We start from the raw sequence: 19,285 nt of genomic DNA on the forward strand, positions 1-19,285 counted from the left end.
TAACTTGCCTGCCTAGTCTGCTTCATGCTGAAGAAATACTATTTAGTCAGAATTTAGGATGTGTTTTAGTAACTGGAAAGATGAGGGGAATTCTTTTTTTATAATTGTTAAGTCTTTTGCCTTGATTTCTCATGCCTTTAATTACATAAACATGTTACTTTCTTTTCATACTCTCTATATAGATAACTGTAATTAACTTGAAATTAATAGGTAGGTTGGTTACCAGGCCGGAAATTGAGAAAGACTTGAATGTCCTTTTTTTTTCCTTTTTCTGTCCCCTCCAATGATCACTGCTGTGACCATGGGAATACGAGACTAGATGACCTCCTTGGGCCACAATTTTCTTGTGACAAGGTTAATATTAGGTTGCAGATACAAAAAAGCTGGTGTCCTGATATCTCTCTGAGGTTCTTGAGGAAAAATACTTCGTAAAACATTCCAGTGGTGCCTTATTTAAAGTTTCCCTATTTCTCTTTAGATGCCAGATCAGTTTGATCAAGCACTGGTGCTTAACCAACTGAAATATTCTGGGATGCTGGAGACTGTGAGAATAAGAAAAGCTGGGTTTCCTGTCCGAAGACCCTTTCAGGATTTTTGTAAAAGGTAAGTGAGGGTTCTGTTCCACCATTGAAGTACATTGTGTCCTACTATTTACAAAGGGTTTTAGAGAATAGAAGTTAAGGGAAATTCATTACACCAGCTAAATATGGAATGTGGCTCACAGGTATAAAGTACTGATGAGAAATCTGACTCTTCCTGAAGATGTCAAAGGGAAGTGCACTGTCCTGCTTCACCACTATGATGACACCAACAGTGAGTGGCAGCTTGGAAAGACTAAGGTAAGAATTACCGTGATTACCCTTCCATGCTTTTAACATGACTATAGTTATCTCTTTCAAATCCTCAAAATAGATGTTCTCCATGCTCTTAAGCTCCATGAGGACAGACACTGTATCTTGTCTAACCTTTGTATCTTCCCCATAACCCAACCTACTGTTCTGCTCAAGGTAGTGCTGTTTGTTGAATTGGATGTTTTCATTAAACACCATTTAAAAAAATACCCTAAGCTGCCTTTTGCATGCAAAATTTCTTAAGAATTTGTTCCATTTTACTTTATCAAGCATTTTCATTTCTGTATCTGTAAACTGAGTACTGCTAGACTCTATACTAGAGAAACACTAGCAAAGAAATGGTTTGTGGTACTTAGGTAAATTGAGTCGACCTACTAATGTGAACTTGCTTACATTGTTAATTTTGAAGCTTATCCATTGCTGTGAAGCTAGACTGTACTAAACAGAGCCTGCAGAGCTTTATGAAGCCTTTCCACTACTTATTTTGTCTCAGAAGATAAACAGCCAATAAAAGTTATTTATTAAGTCATGATGGGCCTTTGAAACCATTATGCATAAACTCAAAATTATATTGTTTTATATCTGCCAAAAAGTTGATTTGAATTATAGCATCAAATGATAACTGAATCTTTGTAGATACTGTGATATATCAATTAGTGAATACTCTGGGGATTGAAATTATTTCATGATAGAGTCTATATGGTTAAGTAAAAAATGACTTATTGTGCAAAGCAGCATTGGGAATGTCATACAACATGGTTTCTGATGAGCTGTGTTTATGAAGAGTTATACAGGATAGAATAGCCATGGCAGCTTTTCTTTGTTGACAACAATTGAATGTAAACTGTACCAACCCAAACAAGATTTGGAGTTGTAAAAGTTTGTCTTCAGCATCTTTTATTTTCCCTTTATTCTCCCATTTTTCCCCAATCTCCCTGACAACACCATCCCTCAGATACCATGTCTTTCTATTCTCCAGTCTTCTCCCTGCTACCAAAAGAAGAAAAAGATAAGATATGGAATATTAGAACTATCAGATTTTGTTTGTTATAGAAACAGAACAGCCCCTGTCTTCAAGGAGCTTATATCCTGATGGGAGAGACAAGTGTGTATATAAGCATATACAGGCTATATAGAAATCAAATAAAAGGTCTTGTTTCTCTTCACTTAGCGTACTTTTTATTTTTCCAATCTGTTCCCTCATAACTCTTCTTATACCTCAAATTGAGTATCAGTTCTGTGTTCTCATTGTGTCAAGTAAGCACTAATCTGGATGAATGAGTATACTAATATGTGCTTGATATGCTTGAAGACAAAGAATCCCCTTAGCTACAGTAGGCATAAAAAGATTGGCTAGCAATAAGTGGCCAAATAATTCAAACTGGGAGTAATAAAAAGACAGAAAGGCCTAACGTATATTATTTGCTGATTGTTATTGCCTAAGTGAGTTCCCAGGGCCCTTTTTCAGAAAAAAATATTACCTCTGTAGTTTGGCCGACACAAGCAATCAATGGAAAGCATTTATTAATCATCTGTGCAAAGTATTAAGAAACTAAACCCCGTATTGGTCACAGTTCTTGCTTGGTCTTGAGAAGCTTATAAACTCCTTGTGGAGACGAGACTTAGGCAAGCATTAGTAGCTTTATAGAGATTATAGAGTTTTGAGAAATTCAGGCTAAGAAAAAGGCCATTGTTTAGTATGGTAAATCAGGAAAATTAGTATAAATAAGGTAACTCTTGTGGCTAGATTATGACAAATACATAATTTGGTATGTGCCTAGAGAGTAAGTAAGAGAATAATGTTAACAAAGTCACAGAGGCAGGAATGAGTGAATTACGTTTTTGGTATAATATGGGAGACGACTTAGCTGGAACAGTGGGCTTTTATTGGGCAGTGATGAGGGAAGAGGTTGGTTGGGTAAAGCAAGTGAGTTTAAAATAAGAGCTTCCATTTTATAGTGTTTTAAATTATTTTTCCCAGACTATTTCATAGAGAGTTATAGGTAAGTTTCATAGATGTAGCACTAGAAAGGAACTTCAGATCAAGTAGTCCAACATCGTAATTTTATGGATCAGGAAACTGAGGTCAGAGATCTTAAGTGACTTGCCTGTGATCGTACTGGTAGTGTTAAGAGTTGGTGCTGGAACCCAGGTCCTCTGGCTCTAAAGCCATTCCCCACCCCCTCCTCCTCATATGTGCACATAGTGACCATTTAGATAGCTGTTCTCAACTTCATTCTTTTCATTCTCCACCGCCCCACCCATAATTTCTAAAATAAAAAATAAATGTCCTTTCCAACCTGATTTGCCAAATTGCTATTTTCCCAAGAAATAAAAGAAGCATTCATTTTTCTACACAACTAGTGTCACCTAAGGGATCTCAGAGATCATCTCATGCTACTTCTTTATTCAACAGATGTGGAAACAGAAGACAGAAAGGTAAAATGATTTTTCTAGAATGACAAGCAAGACTAGAACCCAGTTTTCCTGGTTCTTAATCAGTTCTTTCTACTGAAGCCCTCTGCCTTCTAGAAATAACGTAGACTAGAAGCATCAACCCCAGCCCTCCAGGCTACAGAACAACCAGTTGTAGAAGCAGAGACAGGAGCGTGTGGGGCACAGCAAGAGGAGGCCAGTATGGCTGGTCTGAAGAGCTTAGTGGGGGAGTGATGCATGAGGGCTGGAAAGGTAGGAAGAAAACGGTCATGAAGAGCTTTAAATGACAAAAGAGTTTGATATTTGATTCTATAGGCAATAGAGAGCCCCTGGAATTTAAAGAGCTGGAGGAGGGTTGACATGGTCAGAGCTGTACTTCAGAAAAAGCTCTTTGGCATCTGTGTGGAAGATGCATCAGAGAAGGAATCGTTTTGAGACAGGAATACCCAGTGTAGGCTACTTCAGTGAACTAGGTGAGAAGTAACGAGGCCCTGAATTAGGAAACGTTGTGAATGTAGAAATGACAAGATTTGCACCTTACTGAATATGTGGATAGTGAGCAGTCAGGGATGTCACGAAGATTGTGAACTGGGGTGATTAAGAAGATGGGGGGCGCTCAGTAGATCTGAAGGTTGTACAGTGAACTCCAAACCCTCCATTTAAGGAGGAAACTCATTTCAGACATCTCCTCATTTCTCACATGGTTGCACTACTCTGGCACTTTCCTGACTTCTCCAGCCACAGCCTCAGGTACCTCCCCATCCCACACCACTCCCTGCCTTCTTCACTTTTCAGCTTCCTTTTGTGTGTTATTGCCTGCTGTTAAAGTCCTTGAGAGAAAGGATTCTTTTTTTTTTCATGTTTGTATTCCTAGCACTTAGCACAGTACCTGGCACATAGTAGGTGCTTAATAAATGTTTATTATGATTGACTGAAAGAAGTTCAGAAGAGAGGATTGGTGTGAGGGAAAATGCTAAGTTACATTTTTGGACATATTAAATTTGAGGTTTTTCCAGGACATTAGTATTAAATGTCCAAAGAGCAATTGGAAATGTGAAACTGGTGCTCGGGAAAGCAACAAGAGATAGGAAATACCAGTATAGATGATGGTCATTCATAAGGTACAAGATTAATTGTTGGACAGCTTTGATTATTTGGAAGTTTTTATCACATTAAATCTGAATAATCTCTGCAACTTCTACCCATTCCTAGTCTTCGCTCTTGGGAACAAGCAAAATAAGTCTAATCTGTCTTCTATATGAAAGACCTTCAAAGACTAAACATGGCTGTTGTGTCCCACCTAAATCTCTTCCACGTTAAACACTGCCATTTTCTGCAAGTGATCCTCTTTCATACATTTTCTAGTCCCTTCACCATCCTGGTTACCCTTACTCCAGTTTCTCCATTTTTGTTCTGATGGAGACTGAAGGTAGTAGGGTGGTCACCTGCTTTGTTCTGGACCAGGGAATCTGTGGCCTTCTAGGTCCTCAGGTACCGCGTTTTGACTAAGTCCAAGTTTTATAGATCAAATCCTTTCATTAACGGGATTTGGTCTGTGAAGTTTGGAATCAGTTAAAAGGCCACACTTGAGGACCTAGAGGGCCACATGTGGCCTCGAGGCTGCAGGTTCCCCACCGCTGTTTTGGACACTACCTCTTTTTTTTTTTTAAATCGAGCCATTAGATTCGGGGGTTGTCTTTCAATACTGCAATTTAATGCAGTTGTTTTTTCACCTAGCTTGCAGTCCAACAAAACCCTTTGATTTTCATTTTTTACACAAACTGTTACCTGAGGTACGCCATCCCCATCTTTGTACTTTTGACATTGGCTTTTTGAACACAAATATAGGACTTTACATTCATCCTTATCAAGTCTTATTAGGTTTGGCCTATAATTCTAGTCTACTGAAATCTCTTTTTGGATCATTGGTAATCATACAACCAAAAATCAGCCTAATCCTTCAAGATTTTCTATTGTCTTCTGCCACTTATTTTGAACACAGGTCAAGATCCTCACTTCTCTCTGCTCTAAGATTTCTGTGGAATAAAAGAGTTTTACAGTTGAAAGGGATCTTACAGATGATATGGGCATATGCTTAGTTTTTTGGTTTTTGGCTTTTTTTTTTTTAACTTTCGTCATATGTATTTTCTTATCTTATAGAAATACATCCCTAGACACTGTATTAATAGTGGAAAGAGAACTGACTTCAGTCAGAGAACTTGGGTTTTAATTCTGATTCTGCTATATGAGGTCCGTATATGACCTTGACAAAACCTCTTCACTTTTCTGAGCCTCAGTTTACTCATTTGTAAAATGAGAGGGTGAAATCCGCTTAGATTTCTTCCAGCTCTTTGACTTACTGTGATGTTTATGCCTGTTGTGGCACCGTTTGGAGCACTAACACAGTGGAAATGGAGGGATTTTTGTGCCCATAACCAACTAATTCCGAGGAACCCAAGCTGTTTGACCAGAATGATAGAAAAAAATTAGTTTGTTTATAGTCTCATTTCAATACATTTAATATTTCTATGGGGATTGTGGGGAAACACATATCTTCAGATTGCTTTGCTCTGATTCTCATGGAGAATAAGTATTGCATTATCCCAGTTTGGGGCAGGGCTTTGGAAATGTCTGGTCTATCAACTTAAGAGTTCTTTGTATATAGTTACATTAATTCAAGGTTAAGTCTTATATATATTTCATTTTATGAAGTTTCCAGTGCTTTTTTTAAAGTTTTTGTTTTGTTTTTACTAAAAAAAGAAAATTTTTAAAAAGAAAACCCATTGAAATCAGAACCATGACAAATATCAAATGTAGTTGGTGGTCCTTAGTGGGGATAATCCTTTTTCCTTGGCAGATTCTTTTATTTCTTGTTTTCAATTCTAATTTTCAAGGCTGCATATGGCAAATATTCTTCTGTAAACTGTATGTAGGACAGAAAAGATTAAAAACAATTTTCTTTACAGTTTTTTTTGTACTCTTAAAAATTTTTTTTTAAATGAAAAAGAAGTCCAGGGGAGGAGTTTGTTCTGATAATGATGAATGCTACTTAAAGGGAAATAAGTTGGCCAGATTGTTATCTTCATGCTTAACAAAGCTGAAGCTTACTTGTGTGCATACTTAGGTTTAAATTATGTCCCCCTGAAAGAATGTACTTTGTTTGTTGAGTTTCTTTTAAACAACTTCCAGAACAAAGAGCTATGGAGAGCTCTCCTAAAGATTCAGGGGTTGGGTGCGACCTGGGAGTCCTGCCTTCCTCTGAATAGTATATTGACCAAGAAAATAAGTTTACATGCTGTTACATCTTTATGAAACCTGATTTTGGCCTATAATTGTGATATGAAGAGATTGGTATTTGGGGAAACACTACCAATGAAACAGACCCAGTTTTTATACTTGTAGTTTTGTCATGTCGATTTTACGTAAATATCTTAGGTATTTAATCCATTTATATGTGAAATGAAATAACTTTCATATGTAAGAATATTAAAAGCTTCTCATACCATATATAATTTTTAGAGTTTCAGGAGGAAAATTAGGAAAGCTGGCGCTCGATGTGACTTTTGAGAGTTGTTTGTATATTTATCTGAACACTATTGAAAGAAGTGGGAAAGCATATCTTAAAGCTTAGTTCCTCACTCTGGGAGTGACTCATGGGAGGCACTAAAATTAAGATCATGTGTAAGGAAGTTTAGAATTCAGCCAAAAAATTTTTCTACAGGCAAAAAATATAACTTCTAAGTCAAAATGTAAGGATAGATTTCTCCTCTTTTCGGAGAGACATATAAGACCTCTTAACTATGTCTTAATTCTGGAAAAAAAATGAAGTGGAAAATGACATTTATTTGCAACAATGTTTGTAGTTCTTTTTAAAGGTTAGGATTCATAGTGTAAAATTCCTACCAGACTATCCATGATGTTCAATCTCTTCTCCTACCAACTAAAGGGTACTATTTTTATTTGGCAAGTAGACATAATACCTGTTGTGAATGGAGGATTTGTGTTCTTGTCCCCAGGGAGTAGGCAGTGCACTTAGGAATTATTTTCAGGAGTCTTCTCAGTGAGTTTGATGTACCAAAAATCTCTCCTCTGTTTTAACCATCTATCAGGAATTTATAAACCACTTTGGCCTTCACTCTAATATAAAATCATTATGTGAATGCACGTTCCCAGGATAATAGATGCAGTGAACTGGAGCTAGCTGTTATCATTTAATAATCATTAATGAATGGACCAACATCAAAACAAATGTTTGGCTGAGTATAGTGACATTTGGGAAAATGGCTTCAATGAGAAAACCATTGTCATTGGATTTTTTTTTCCATAAAGAAATCTGTCTTTTGCTTGTTACCAGCGATTCAGAAATTTCATATTCTATATGTGGGACCAAAATATAACTGATTACATTCCCAATAGGTTCAGTTCTCTGATTCTGAGTTATTCCGTGAATGTAAAACCTTTTTTCCTGGCAATTTTGCCTTTAAGAGGCCCTGACATCTGAATTTTCTCTGAGCAGGTCTTCCTTCGGGAGTCCTTGGAACAGAAGCTGGAGAAACAGCGGGAAGAGGAGGTCTTCCGGGCAGCCATGGTGATCCGTGCTCACATCCTTGGTTATCTGGCACGGTGTGTAACGTGCTAAACCATAATACATAAGACACGCTTTTCCTGCTTTTGTGTAACATTATTGAATAATCTAAGATTACATGAATTTAGTTTAAAATGGGACAGTTAGAGGAACAGTTGAGCAAGGTGAAGTTTGTTCTTGATGCTGTCTCCCACCCCCCAAACGTCAATCATTCCATCTATTGCTGATATGCCATCTCAGTCTTGACAAGAACAAGGAAAAAGGACCCTTAAAAAAAGAGAAAAATGACATTAGGTGACTATGCTGAAATGGTTTAATTTGCTTACCTAGTTTCATGCATTATGGATTAGAGTCCTGATAGTACAACCCATCTGTTTGGTTTTGTATTTTCTCAGTAACTCAATAGAGGCCTGTTCAGGAGTAGTTTGCATAATGAGGCCATTTCTTTTCATGTGTATATTAGTTCTGTCCACACATACGGAACAATATGTCACATGAAACACCGTGCATTCCTCTTTCTATAGGACAAAGGTGTCCTGCTGTGGTAATTTCTTTTATAGAAGCAGGAGATACATCAAACCTCCTTTCATTTCTACAAGTATCTTCTTGTTGGGGTCATAAAAATGTAGCACTAGGTGGTGTGCATTTATTTTGTCAAGATAATGCTAGTTTCCTCACAAAATGGACCTTGTGCTGCATGTGGAAGTAGAGGGGCGGTGGAGAAAGCATCACCATAATGGAAGGATTGTTACAAAGCTAGGCGCTTCTGTTCTTTTGCTGCCTTGAAATCATAAAGCAAACGATTCTCAAGGAACCTGTTTCCATGACTCATCTGAGCCTCTTGATTGTGTTGGTTGTTCTTCCTTCAGGAAACAGTACAGAAAGGTCCTTTATCATGTAATTATAATACAAAAGAACTACAGAGCCTTCCTCATGAGGAGAAGATTCTTGGGCCTGAAGAAAGCAGCCGTAGTGCTCCAGAAACAACGGAGGGGCCAGATTGCTCGACGAGTTTACAAACAAATGCTGGAGGAGAAACGGAACCAAGAAGAGAAGAGGAAGAAGGAGGAGCAAGAAAGGTGCTGGGTGCTCTAGTACTTGGATTTAACCGGATTATACTTTAGAGTTCATTCTGAACGACCTTTGTAGCAGGCAGTGGTGAATGTTCCAGATCCTTTTAAAAACAATAACAAACCATTCCTCTCTGACTGGGTCAGTATGTAAATTTCTTAGACACAGAGTAAATTTAGAACCGCCCTGGAGTGTTATGTTATGCCTACTTTTATTTATTTTTTGGTGGGAGTGGAATCCATTTCTGTAATTTCCTCCAGGTGGATTATTCTTGATAGAGGAAGCTTGCCCCACTGAGGCTGGTCACAGACAATAACCTAGAGTGATGCTGGGCCCACCGGAGGGGAAGAAGCTAGCCCATGATCATAGAGTTAGTCTGAGTGAAAGTCAGATCTTGAACTCAGGTGTTCCCCGACTTCCAGACTAGCCTTATATTTACTTTGCTGTGTTTCTTGTTCTCATCTGTAGGTAGAATAAATATATTTCAAGAGAGAAGTTATAACCTTCATTTTTCAAAGTTTCTGCCTATAATTAGCAAATTACCATTAGAAAATAAGTGGGGGGTCAGGGAGGGGTTCAGAGTTAAGTGACTTGGCCAGGGTCACACAGCTAGTCAGTCACCCCTTGTCTGCTGCCAAATTTGAAGTCTGTTCTTTCTGCCTCCAGGGCCTGTCCATTAGCCACAGTACCACCTAGCTGTCCCCAAGTATCTCTTAATAAGGTGTTATATTTTGTCATGTTCACATTCTTTTCTTAACTTTCTAGGGAAAGAGAAAGGAAGAGACAAGAAGCTGAGCTTCTTGCCCAGAAGGTAAAGAATGGTTTGATAACTAGACTTCCTATTTATCCTTTTTTCTTTTCACTCCTAACAACTCGCCCATTGAATTGTTTTAAAATGTAACACGTCCAACGCTGAGGTCATTGTTATTCTCCAGAATGCCCTTCTTTTAACTTCTGTATTTTTGTTATGGCACCCCCATTATCCCTCACATCCCTGAGACTTCAAGTGTTGCAGTCACCTGGTACACATTTCTTCTGCCATAAGAATTATTGCCAAATACTGTTGATTCTACTTCAGCAGCATATCTTCCATCTCCTCGCTCCTTTCTAGTTCTACCGCTGTGATCCTAGTTAAGGCCTTCATTACCTAGATGTTGTAATAATCTCTGCCTAATCCCCTCGTCTCCAGTCTGTCCTCTTTCCAATCTGTTCTTTCCACCAGCACTGGATTATTCTTCCCAAAATGCAGGTCTTAACACATTGTATCTCTGAACAGAAATCTTCCACAACTCCCTACTGCTTACTTTGATTGTTGCCTAGCATTCGAGGCAGTGTGTATAGCCAGAAGAGACAAGCCTCTATTCTTCAGTCTTAACCCTGCCTTGTTTTACTCACTTCTTTTGTGAATAGTCATCCATTCCTAGACTGTTCTGTCCTTAAAACACCCCTACCCCCACTTCTCCTCCCTCCTTCCAAGGATATATTATGTACCTTCAAGGATATATTATGGAGTTAGTAAGCATTTATTAAGTGCCTACTATGTGCTAGGCACTGTGCGAAAGGCTGAGGGATACAAAGAAAAGGAAAGAGCCCCTGTCGTTGAGCTTATAATCTGATGGGAAAGGCAACGTGCAAACAACTAAATACAAATAAGCTAAATTCCGGATAAATAGAAGGTAGTCAGCAGATGGATTGGGATAGGCTTCATATAATGGTGGGATTTTAGTTGAGACTTAAAACAAACCAGGAACACCAGAAGATGTAGGTGAGGAAGAAGAGCATTCCAAGCTTGGAGGACAACCAGTAAAAATGCCCTAGAGCCAAGAGATGAAGTGTTTTGTTCAAGACTGAATTGAAGAGTGTGTGGTGGGAGGACATAAAGTTATAAGAAGACTGGAAAGGTAGGGGGAAAGGGCAGGTTTTGAAGGGCTTCGAACACCAAACAGAATTTTACATTTGATCCTGGAGGTGATATGGAGCCACTGGTGTTTATTGAGTAGGAAGGTCAGATCCCTGCTTTAGAAAAACCACTTTGACATTGAGCATAGGATGCTCTGGAGTAGGGAGAGACTTGTGACCCTACCATCAGACTATTGTAATAGTCTAGGTGTTGGAAATGAACACTTGCAGCAGAGTGTTGGCAATGTCAGGAGAAAGGGGGTCTTATTCAAGAGACGTATTTGAGGGATCCAAAGGTGAAATTATCAGGTCTTGGTGGCATATTGGAAAATGGGGGGGGGTGGTGTCTAGAGAGAATGAAGAATCAAAGATGAACTGATTTTAACAAGCTTGGGGGACTGGAAAGATGGTGGTGCCCTTGATAGCAATAGGGAAGTTTGGAAACCTGCCACCTCTATTCAAGGAATTCAGTTCACTAAACACTTATAAAGCCCAATCTGAGTCCCACTAGGCACAAATTATCTCTCCTCACCAAAATCTATCCTGACCGCTCTATACCTTTCTTTACTTAACATTATTATAATTTGTATTAGTTTTTTATTTTTCATCTTGTCCCTTCTGGACTCTAAGCTCTTTGGAGACAGGGATTGCATCATGTATCTTTGTATCCGAGCAGCCTTGCCCAGAGTGACAGCTTAATTGACGTATGCTGAATTGGATTGCCCCTTGGAATTCAAATCAGACAAGTAGAAAAAAGTGAACTCAATTAAAAAAAATGTTGTGTGGGAATTTCCTACTCATTGCCTTGTTTTGGGTTTGTTTTTTTTTTTAACCAGGAAAAACTTTGTGCATTTGAGTTTTTTTTATTAAGAATTTAATTTCCACAATCGGGTGAAACTTTTCAGTTTAGATCCTTACTGCATATGATATAATGTGATAGCGCCCTTCCTACAGGAAGATATAGGTGTATATCGAAACATATATCGAAACAGGAAGGTATAGGTGTATATCGAAACATACTGAAGTCTGGCATTTCTTCTCTGAACAGGCTGAAGAGGCAAGGAGACTGGAAGAGCTTGAAGCCCTTCGAAAGGAAGAGCAGCTGAAACAGGAGATGGAAAAGCAGAAGGAAAACAAGCAAGTAGAAGAGATCTTACGCCTGGAGAAGGAGATAGAGGATCTGCAGCGGGTGAAGGAGCGGCAGGAGCTGTCCTTGACGGAGGCTTCCTTGCAAAGACTGCAGGAGCTCCGGGACCAGGAGCTCAGGAGGCTGGAAGATGAAGCCTGCCGAGCAGCCCAGGAGTTCCTGGAGTCCCTCAACTTTGATGAGATCGATGAATGTGTCAGAAATATCGAGAGGTCCCTCTCTGTGGGCAGTGGCTTTTCTACGGAGCTCAGTGAACTGGCTAGTGACGCCTGTGGGGAAAAGCCCAATTTCAACTTCAGCCAGCCTTACCCCGAAGAGGAGGTAGATGAGGGTTTTGAGGCTGATGACGACGCCTTTAAGGATTCACCAAACCCAAGTGAGCATGGCCATTCAGATCAGAGAACAAGTGGCATTCGGACCAGTGATGACTCCTCAGAGGAAGATCCCTACATGAATGACACAGTGGTGCCTACGAGCCCTAGCGCTGACAGCACTGTGCTTTTGACACCCTCTGTCCATGACTCTGCTAGTCTCCACAACTCATCAAGTGGGGAGTCCACTTACTGCATGCCCCAAAACTCTGGAGACCTTACTTCCCCAGATGGTGACTATGACTATGACCAGGATGACTATGAAGATGGGGCTATCACTTCAGGAAGCAGTGTGACTTTCTCCAACTCTCACAGTAGTAGCCAGTGGTCCCCTGACTATCGCTGTTCAGTGGGCACATACAACAGCTCAGGAGCGTACCGCTTTAGTTCTGAGGGAGCACAGTCCTCAGTAAGTACATGCGGTCGCTTTTGTCATGGCTAAGCACATTTTGAAAATTTCCACTGTCTCATCCCACATGCACCAATTTCTTCAGGTCAAATGATACAAAATATACAGAATCCATTATTTACCCAACAATAATAACATCTTAAAGCCTTTAATTTTCAAAGAGGTTTTCATTAGCAAATAGAAGCCTTTGATAGTGCCTTCTGTATGTAGCTAGATACACACCCAGAATTGAATTTTGCCTGAAGCCTGATAAAACTGGCATGTGTTTACTTGGGGCTTGAGCAATGTCAGCTGTGGCTTTTGTAGTAGATTAGGAAATAAGACGCCTTCACCCAGCACCAGAATTGCCAACGGCATATTGGGAAAAGTTTGTAGGAGTTGCTTCACATCTCGCTCAATCAAATATTATTTCTAATAGTATTTAAAAGATGAGGAATGGGTTGTAACTACCATAATTTTTATTGTTTTGTCAAATCCTTTTCTTAATTAGATTAGTTAATTACATGAATTCACTCCTCCCCTTCCCTTAGTTCTCACCTTATACTCCAGTTCATGCATTAAGTTCTTCCTGCGTTTTTATGGCATATCTTAAATATATTCATCTCTTAAATATCATTAAATGTTTTTAGCGTAGTAACTTAAGATAAATTAACTTTTAAATAGTTTAGTTACCATTTTATACTTTAAACAGCGAGGTTGTATTGTGTTTACATTAAGATAGACATCTTCTAAATTGTGTGAAATCAATCTGTGCGTTCTAGAATTGTTCAACAAATTGCTTGAATTCAGAATGTTAACGTGTATTTAACCTTATCATAAACACTTGCCCCTGCTTTATATCTAGACCCAAATGACTGTCAGAAAAAAAGTTGGCCTCTGAATGGTGCATGCCATCATTATTTTGTTCGCGGCATACTTTTACATTTGATTTTTGATGTTTTCTGTCTTTTTGTACAGTTTGAAGACAGTGAAGAAGACTTTGATTCTAGATTTGATACAGATGATGAACTCTCTTATAGAAGAGACTCGGTCTATAGCTGTGTCACCCTACCATACTTCCACAGCTTTTTGTACATGAAAGGTAATGTTTCAATGTCACACAGATTCTGTGGTTTTGGATAGAGCAACAGATTGGTAATAAAAGAACTCCGATTCCTTTTGAGTGTGCAGTCTCACAACAGAGACAATCACAGTAATCTTCTTTTCCCATAGTGGTAGTGATAAGGCTGTTTGCCTGCTGCTACCCAGAACTGGGATGATGACACACCTGCATCATGTAGTACATATAGTCTGCCATCCTGAATTCTGCCTTGTCTCCACGAGGATATTCAGGCTGTTGATTTCTACAGTCTTCCACCCATGTCAGTACTACATCATTCTGTCCTTCATCTTTCTGTCTCTGAGAGAGAGAGAGAGAGAAAGACAGAGACAGATGATATTTTATGGAGGCCAGGTGCGTTGATCATTAGCATTCTCCTTTCTCTCACAGGTGGACCAAGAAAAAGAACAGAGATAGGTGTGGCAACTGTGGGTAGTAGAAAGGGCACACCCTGATTACTTAAATGGCTTGCCACACCCTGTATCAGTCAGCCTTTGTGATGCCCTAGTGGGATTTTTGGTCCTGAAGATGCTTTAAGGTTTTATGTTTTCACTGTTAAGAAATTGTCTGGTTATTTTGCTGACACTTTACCTTGACTGTTGGCTGCAATGTGGGAGGAGCATTTGCAGTGATCACCAGCATTTTCTTTTCTGTCTTAAGTAAACAGAGGTAGAACAGAAAAGCGTTTGGCCTACACGAGGACCATGTCCAAAATCCTTTTAGAATAGTGTCCTACAGAGACAGTCAAAAGTGAGATGAACTCCTCCATGCACTGTCCACAAACTCAGTGGGAGGCAGGGGGTGAGCAATGGAGCCTGGGTGAGAAGACCTAAACGAAATAGGACAAAGAGACAATATGAAAAGAAACCTTAGACTTAGGCCCAGAAGTACAGCTCTTAGGAATTGAATTATAATGAAACTGTCATCAAATTTTAAAGATAAATTGTTCAGTCCTTTCAGTCATGCCCAACTTTTCATGACCCCATTTGGGGTTTTCTTGCAAAGATACTGGAGTAGTTTGCCATTTCCTTCTCCAGCTCATTTTACAGATTAAGGAAACTCTAGTAAAAGTGACTTGCCCAGGGTCACACAACTAGTATGTGTTTTAAGGCCAGATTTGAACTCAGGAAGATGAGTATAACTCCAGGCCTGGCACTCTTTTCTGCTGTGTCTCCTAGCTGCTCTTAAAAGATAAAAGGGAGTTTAAATGTGAAGTCTAATCTTCCAACCAGGGCATAATGCTTTAAGGTGTTTAGACATTTCTTCAAAAGAGAAAACTTCCTTGTTTGTTAATTCTTTTGTCTAACCGTTGTTCTCTTTCCTCCGTTCATTTTCTGTACTTCTTATTTTTCCTCTCATCCTCTGCTCTCTTTTTTCTTCTTTTCTCTTCTTTTCTCTTATCTCCTTTCCTATTCACTATTGATTTTGTTCTCTCTGTTTTTCTTCTTTCCCTCTCCTTTTTCTCCTCTTCACGCATTATTGTTCATCTCCTTTCTTTCGTTTCTTTTTTCATATCTTTTTTTTTCTTCTGCTATCCACTTCCCTCTTTTCTCCTTCATCTGCCTCTTCCCTATTCTTTGCTCTCTCTTTTTAATTCTGTTCTTTGATGATGTTTCCTTTATTCACCTTCATTTTAGCTCCATCACTTCAGTCAAGTATATGCTCTTCCTATCTTTACCCCATCGCACATCATGGGCACAACCAACCCCCTACCTGATTTGATTCAAGGAGTCACCTTCTTATCCTTCCCAACCCTTGTATCACGTGTCATGGAAAATTTAGAACTTTAGAGGTGTGTCACAGAATGAAAAAAAAAAATGCTAACTGACTGACTGAATAAGCCACAAACTACCAGAAGAACTATAATTAAGAATGACTAACAGTATTCTAGCAAGCCTAGAAAACCCTTGTCAGGGCTCTATAACATTCTAAAAACACATGAAGATTCTCTAGTTACGGTTCGGAGTATTCCTGTTTGAAGTATTCCTGTTTGACCAAATGGAATCAGCGTGGCTTTGAGAATACATAAAATGCAGCTTTTATGTGATTATTAATGACACTAATTATTTGTATTGCATTATGTTTAGTCAGGCAAAATTAATTGGAAGTAGTAGAGAAAAGGCAAATAGATAAAGCGTTGAAACCAGAGTTAGGGAAGACCTGGTAACGGTGATCCAAAGAAGAACATTGGAAATCTGATCTTCTTTCACAGGGAAGCAAAGTGATACTGCTGTAGTTACATCGATTCTTAAAAGAGAGATTCAGGAAAAAAGGTTTTAAAAAAACAGTTGATAACGAAATCAGAGTGCTTCAGTCTTATCTTCTTTTGTCACTTAACTTTGTTAGCAAAATGACCTATCAAATATGTGCAGTTAGGAAAATAATAATAGCTCCACTTTTGGTTTTGGGGAGATTGGTTACATTCCATATACATATGAGTATCGAGGGAGAAAGAGTTTGGTCCAGAGATGGGAAATACATCAACGTCACATGAAGAGCTCATAATTTAGTGTTATTACTTAGTCTGAAAGCTAATTTGTATTCCACTTCGGAGGAAGTTATAGTAATTATTTTAAATTTTATGTTAGGTCAGAATAACCTTCCTACTTCTAATGTTAAGAAAATGATGGATTTTATTATCAGTCTTAATGCAACTGCTTCTGGATCTACTTTTGAGAAATCTCCAGTCATTCCACAAATAGAAATGAATTTTATATTTATTTCTAATACCACTTAGATGTTTTTGGTAAGAAACAGTTCTCTAGGCAAGCACAAAATGCTGTTTGAGTTGCCATTTTATCGAGTTTGTCATGGTTTTTAATTTGAGCCACCTCTGCCCATAGTTATCACCCAAGCACAGCTGAGAGATACTCTTCCTTCCCCTCCTCCAATATGGAATTTTCTTTATTTTTTTTTTTTTTTTTCAAAAAAGGAGTGTTAAAGAAATAGATTAAAAATGGCTATTTGTTTATGTTACAATGAACAAATCAGTAGTTAATTAGCAAAAGAGAAACCCAAAGGTCATAACATTATAATTCTAAGTTTTATGTGTATTTTACATTTTTTTTTAAATGCAATTTATTTATTTAACATATTTGGTTTTCAGCATTGATTTTCACAACATTTTGAATTACAAATTTTCTCCCCATTTCTACCCTCCCCCCCCACTCCAAGATGGCTTATATTCTGGTTGCCCTGTTCCCCAGTCAGCCCTCCCCTCTATCACCCCCCTCCCCTCTCATCCCCTTTTCCCTTCCTTTCTTGTAGGGCAAGATAAATTTCTACGCCCCATTGCCTGTGTATCTTATTTTTTAGTTGCATACAAAAACTTTTTTTGTTTTTGAACATCTGATTTTAAAACTTTGAGTTCCAAATTCTCTTCCCTCTTCCCTTCCCACCCACCCTCCCTAAGAAGTTGAGCAATTCAACCTAGGCCACACATGTATTATTTTGTATAACCCTTCCACAATACTCATGTTGTGAAAGGCTAACTACATTTTGCTCCTTCCCAACCCATCCCGCTTTATTGAATTTTCTCCCTTGACCCTGTCCCCTTTCCAAAGTGTTTGTTTTGATTACCTCCACCCCCATCTGCCCTCCCCTCCATCATCCCCCCGCCTTTTATTTTAAATACTTCCATTTTAATCTTAACATTTTATGAATCTTTAAAATGTTTTAAATAAGAAAGAAGGGTATATATTTTATTTTCACTCATTTTGAAAACCAGTTAACTTTCATTACCATGGATTCAAATGTGGCTGTCTTATCCAAATGGGCTATATGTTCTTCAGTGCGTTCAATAGAATCAATCAAGAAAACTGGCCACAAAGCGGTTACCCTTTGTTGTTGCTTGAAGAGTCTATAGGACTAAGATAGAATTATCTCTTTAGGATAGAAGTTAAAGTATTTTTGTTACTGATTCAGTTAAGCAAGTATTTTTTAAGCCCCTGCCCTGTGCAAAAAATAAAAGAGGCAAAAAATAAAACATTATGTATGCAAAGGGCTTTATAAATCTTAAATTGTTATGTAAGTATAAATTTGAAAGAAGTTTCAGGTAATTTATCTTAGCTCCATATTTAATTCCCAACTAGCCAAACTATAATTGAGTTCTGATTAGCATCAATACTGATTAAATCTGCCCTTGGATTTTGCTAAAAGCTGTCTTTTGCCATGTAACAAATCAGAAGAATTTTCTGAGGGCAACATTTGTCCTTTTTCAAAATATACAGATTTATAGATGTATGTTTTGTTTGTATAAGAGATTTTTACTAAATTTCAACATTGACTCCAACTACCTCAGAAAGTAACTTCTTTCAAGAAGAAAGATTGGAAAAATGTCTCTTTCTGGAGACAGTCCATTAAATCTGTGGAGATTTGCACTAAGCATGAACTAATGCACAAATCCATGAAACCTATAAAGATTTTTTTTTCAATATAATTAGGTACAGAACAGCTTCTCTGACATAATTCAGCTTCTCTTTCACGTTATGCTGTGTGTTTAGCTAGGTACATAGGGCAGGCAGGGCAGCTAGGTGGCACAATGCATGGAATTTTGGGCCTGGAGTCAGGAAGAGACTCATCCTTCTGAGTTCAAAACTAACCTGTTAATCCCTGGACAAGTCACTTAACCTTGTTTTCCACAGTTTCCACATTTGTAAAATGAGCTGGAGAAAGAAATGGCAAACTACTTCAATATCTTTGCCAAGAAGACCCCTAATGGGTTCACAAAAAGATAGACATGACTGAAAAGGACTGAACATCACCATTGTCATCACTCACAGAAGAAAGAGACACTCCAGAGGTCCCACTGTGCAGACTCACTTATATAACAGAACAGTCTGAGTTCCCCAGAAATCCTGATATCCTGTGGTTACATACCTGAAGTTGAACTAAATACTGTTTTGTGATTGCCCATCCCTAGGCTATTATTTGATTCACCACGGGTTTGTTTAGGAAGAGTTATGTATATGATTTGAAAAAAAAAAAAACTTGGACTGAAACAAGAACCTCTTATTATTTTTAAAGCCCAACCTAGTATGTTTACAAGCCAGGTTTTTCTACTCTATTTTTTTCTTAACTTATCTCTGGCCCTTTGGGGGAACAGGTGGCTTAATGAACTCATGGAAACGTCGATGGTGCGTCCTCAAGGATGAGACCTTTTTGTGGTTCCGTTCTAAGCAAGAGGCCCTTAAACAAGGCTGGCTGCACAAAAAAGGTGGCGGATCATCCACGCTCTCCAGGAGGAACTGGAAGAAGCGCTGGTTTGTTCTCCGGCAGTCTAAACTGATGTACTTTGAAAATGACAGCGAGGAGAAGTTAAAGGGCACAATTGAAGTCCGGACAGCCAAGTATGTTATTAAACCTACTTTTTTCATGAACCATTGCTAAATTATGTAAGCCATTATTAATGAGTACAG

General features: G+C 38.5%; 1 protein-coding gene across 1 annotated transcript in view; it reads left to right on the top strand.

The window, feature by feature from the left end:
* The window catches only part of MYO10 (myosin X), a 253,056-nt gene that overhangs the window by 206,069 nt on the left and 27,702 nt on the right, over nucleotides 1-19,285 (top strand). The window contains exons 20-27 of the mRNA XM_036755560.1: nucleotides 479-603; nucleotides 725-839; nucleotides 7,804-7,910; nucleotides 8,742-8,951; nucleotides 9,709-9,754; nucleotides 11,891-12,769; nucleotides 13,727-13,850; nucleotides 18,973-19,216. Of these exons, the coding sequence (XP_036611455.1) occupies nucleotides 479-603; nucleotides 725-839; nucleotides 7,804-7,910; nucleotides 8,742-8,951; nucleotides 9,709-9,754; nucleotides 11,891-12,769; nucleotides 13,727-13,850; nucleotides 18,973-19,216 (1,850 nt within the window). The remainder of the gene's footprint in view (nucleotides 1-478; nucleotides 604-724; nucleotides 840-7,803; nucleotides 7,911-8,741; nucleotides 8,952-9,708; nucleotides 9,755-11,890; nucleotides 12,770-13,726; nucleotides 13,851-18,972; nucleotides 19,217-19,285) is intronic.

The sequence above is a fragment of the Trichosurus vulpecula genome, chromosome 1 (assembly GCF_011100635.1).
Source record: "Trichosurus vulpecula isolate mTriVul1 chromosome 1, mTriVul1.pri, whole genome shotgun sequence".
NCBI classification, from domain to species: Eukaryota; Metazoa; Chordata; class Mammalia; order Diprotodontia; family Phalangeridae; genus Trichosurus; species Trichosurus vulpecula.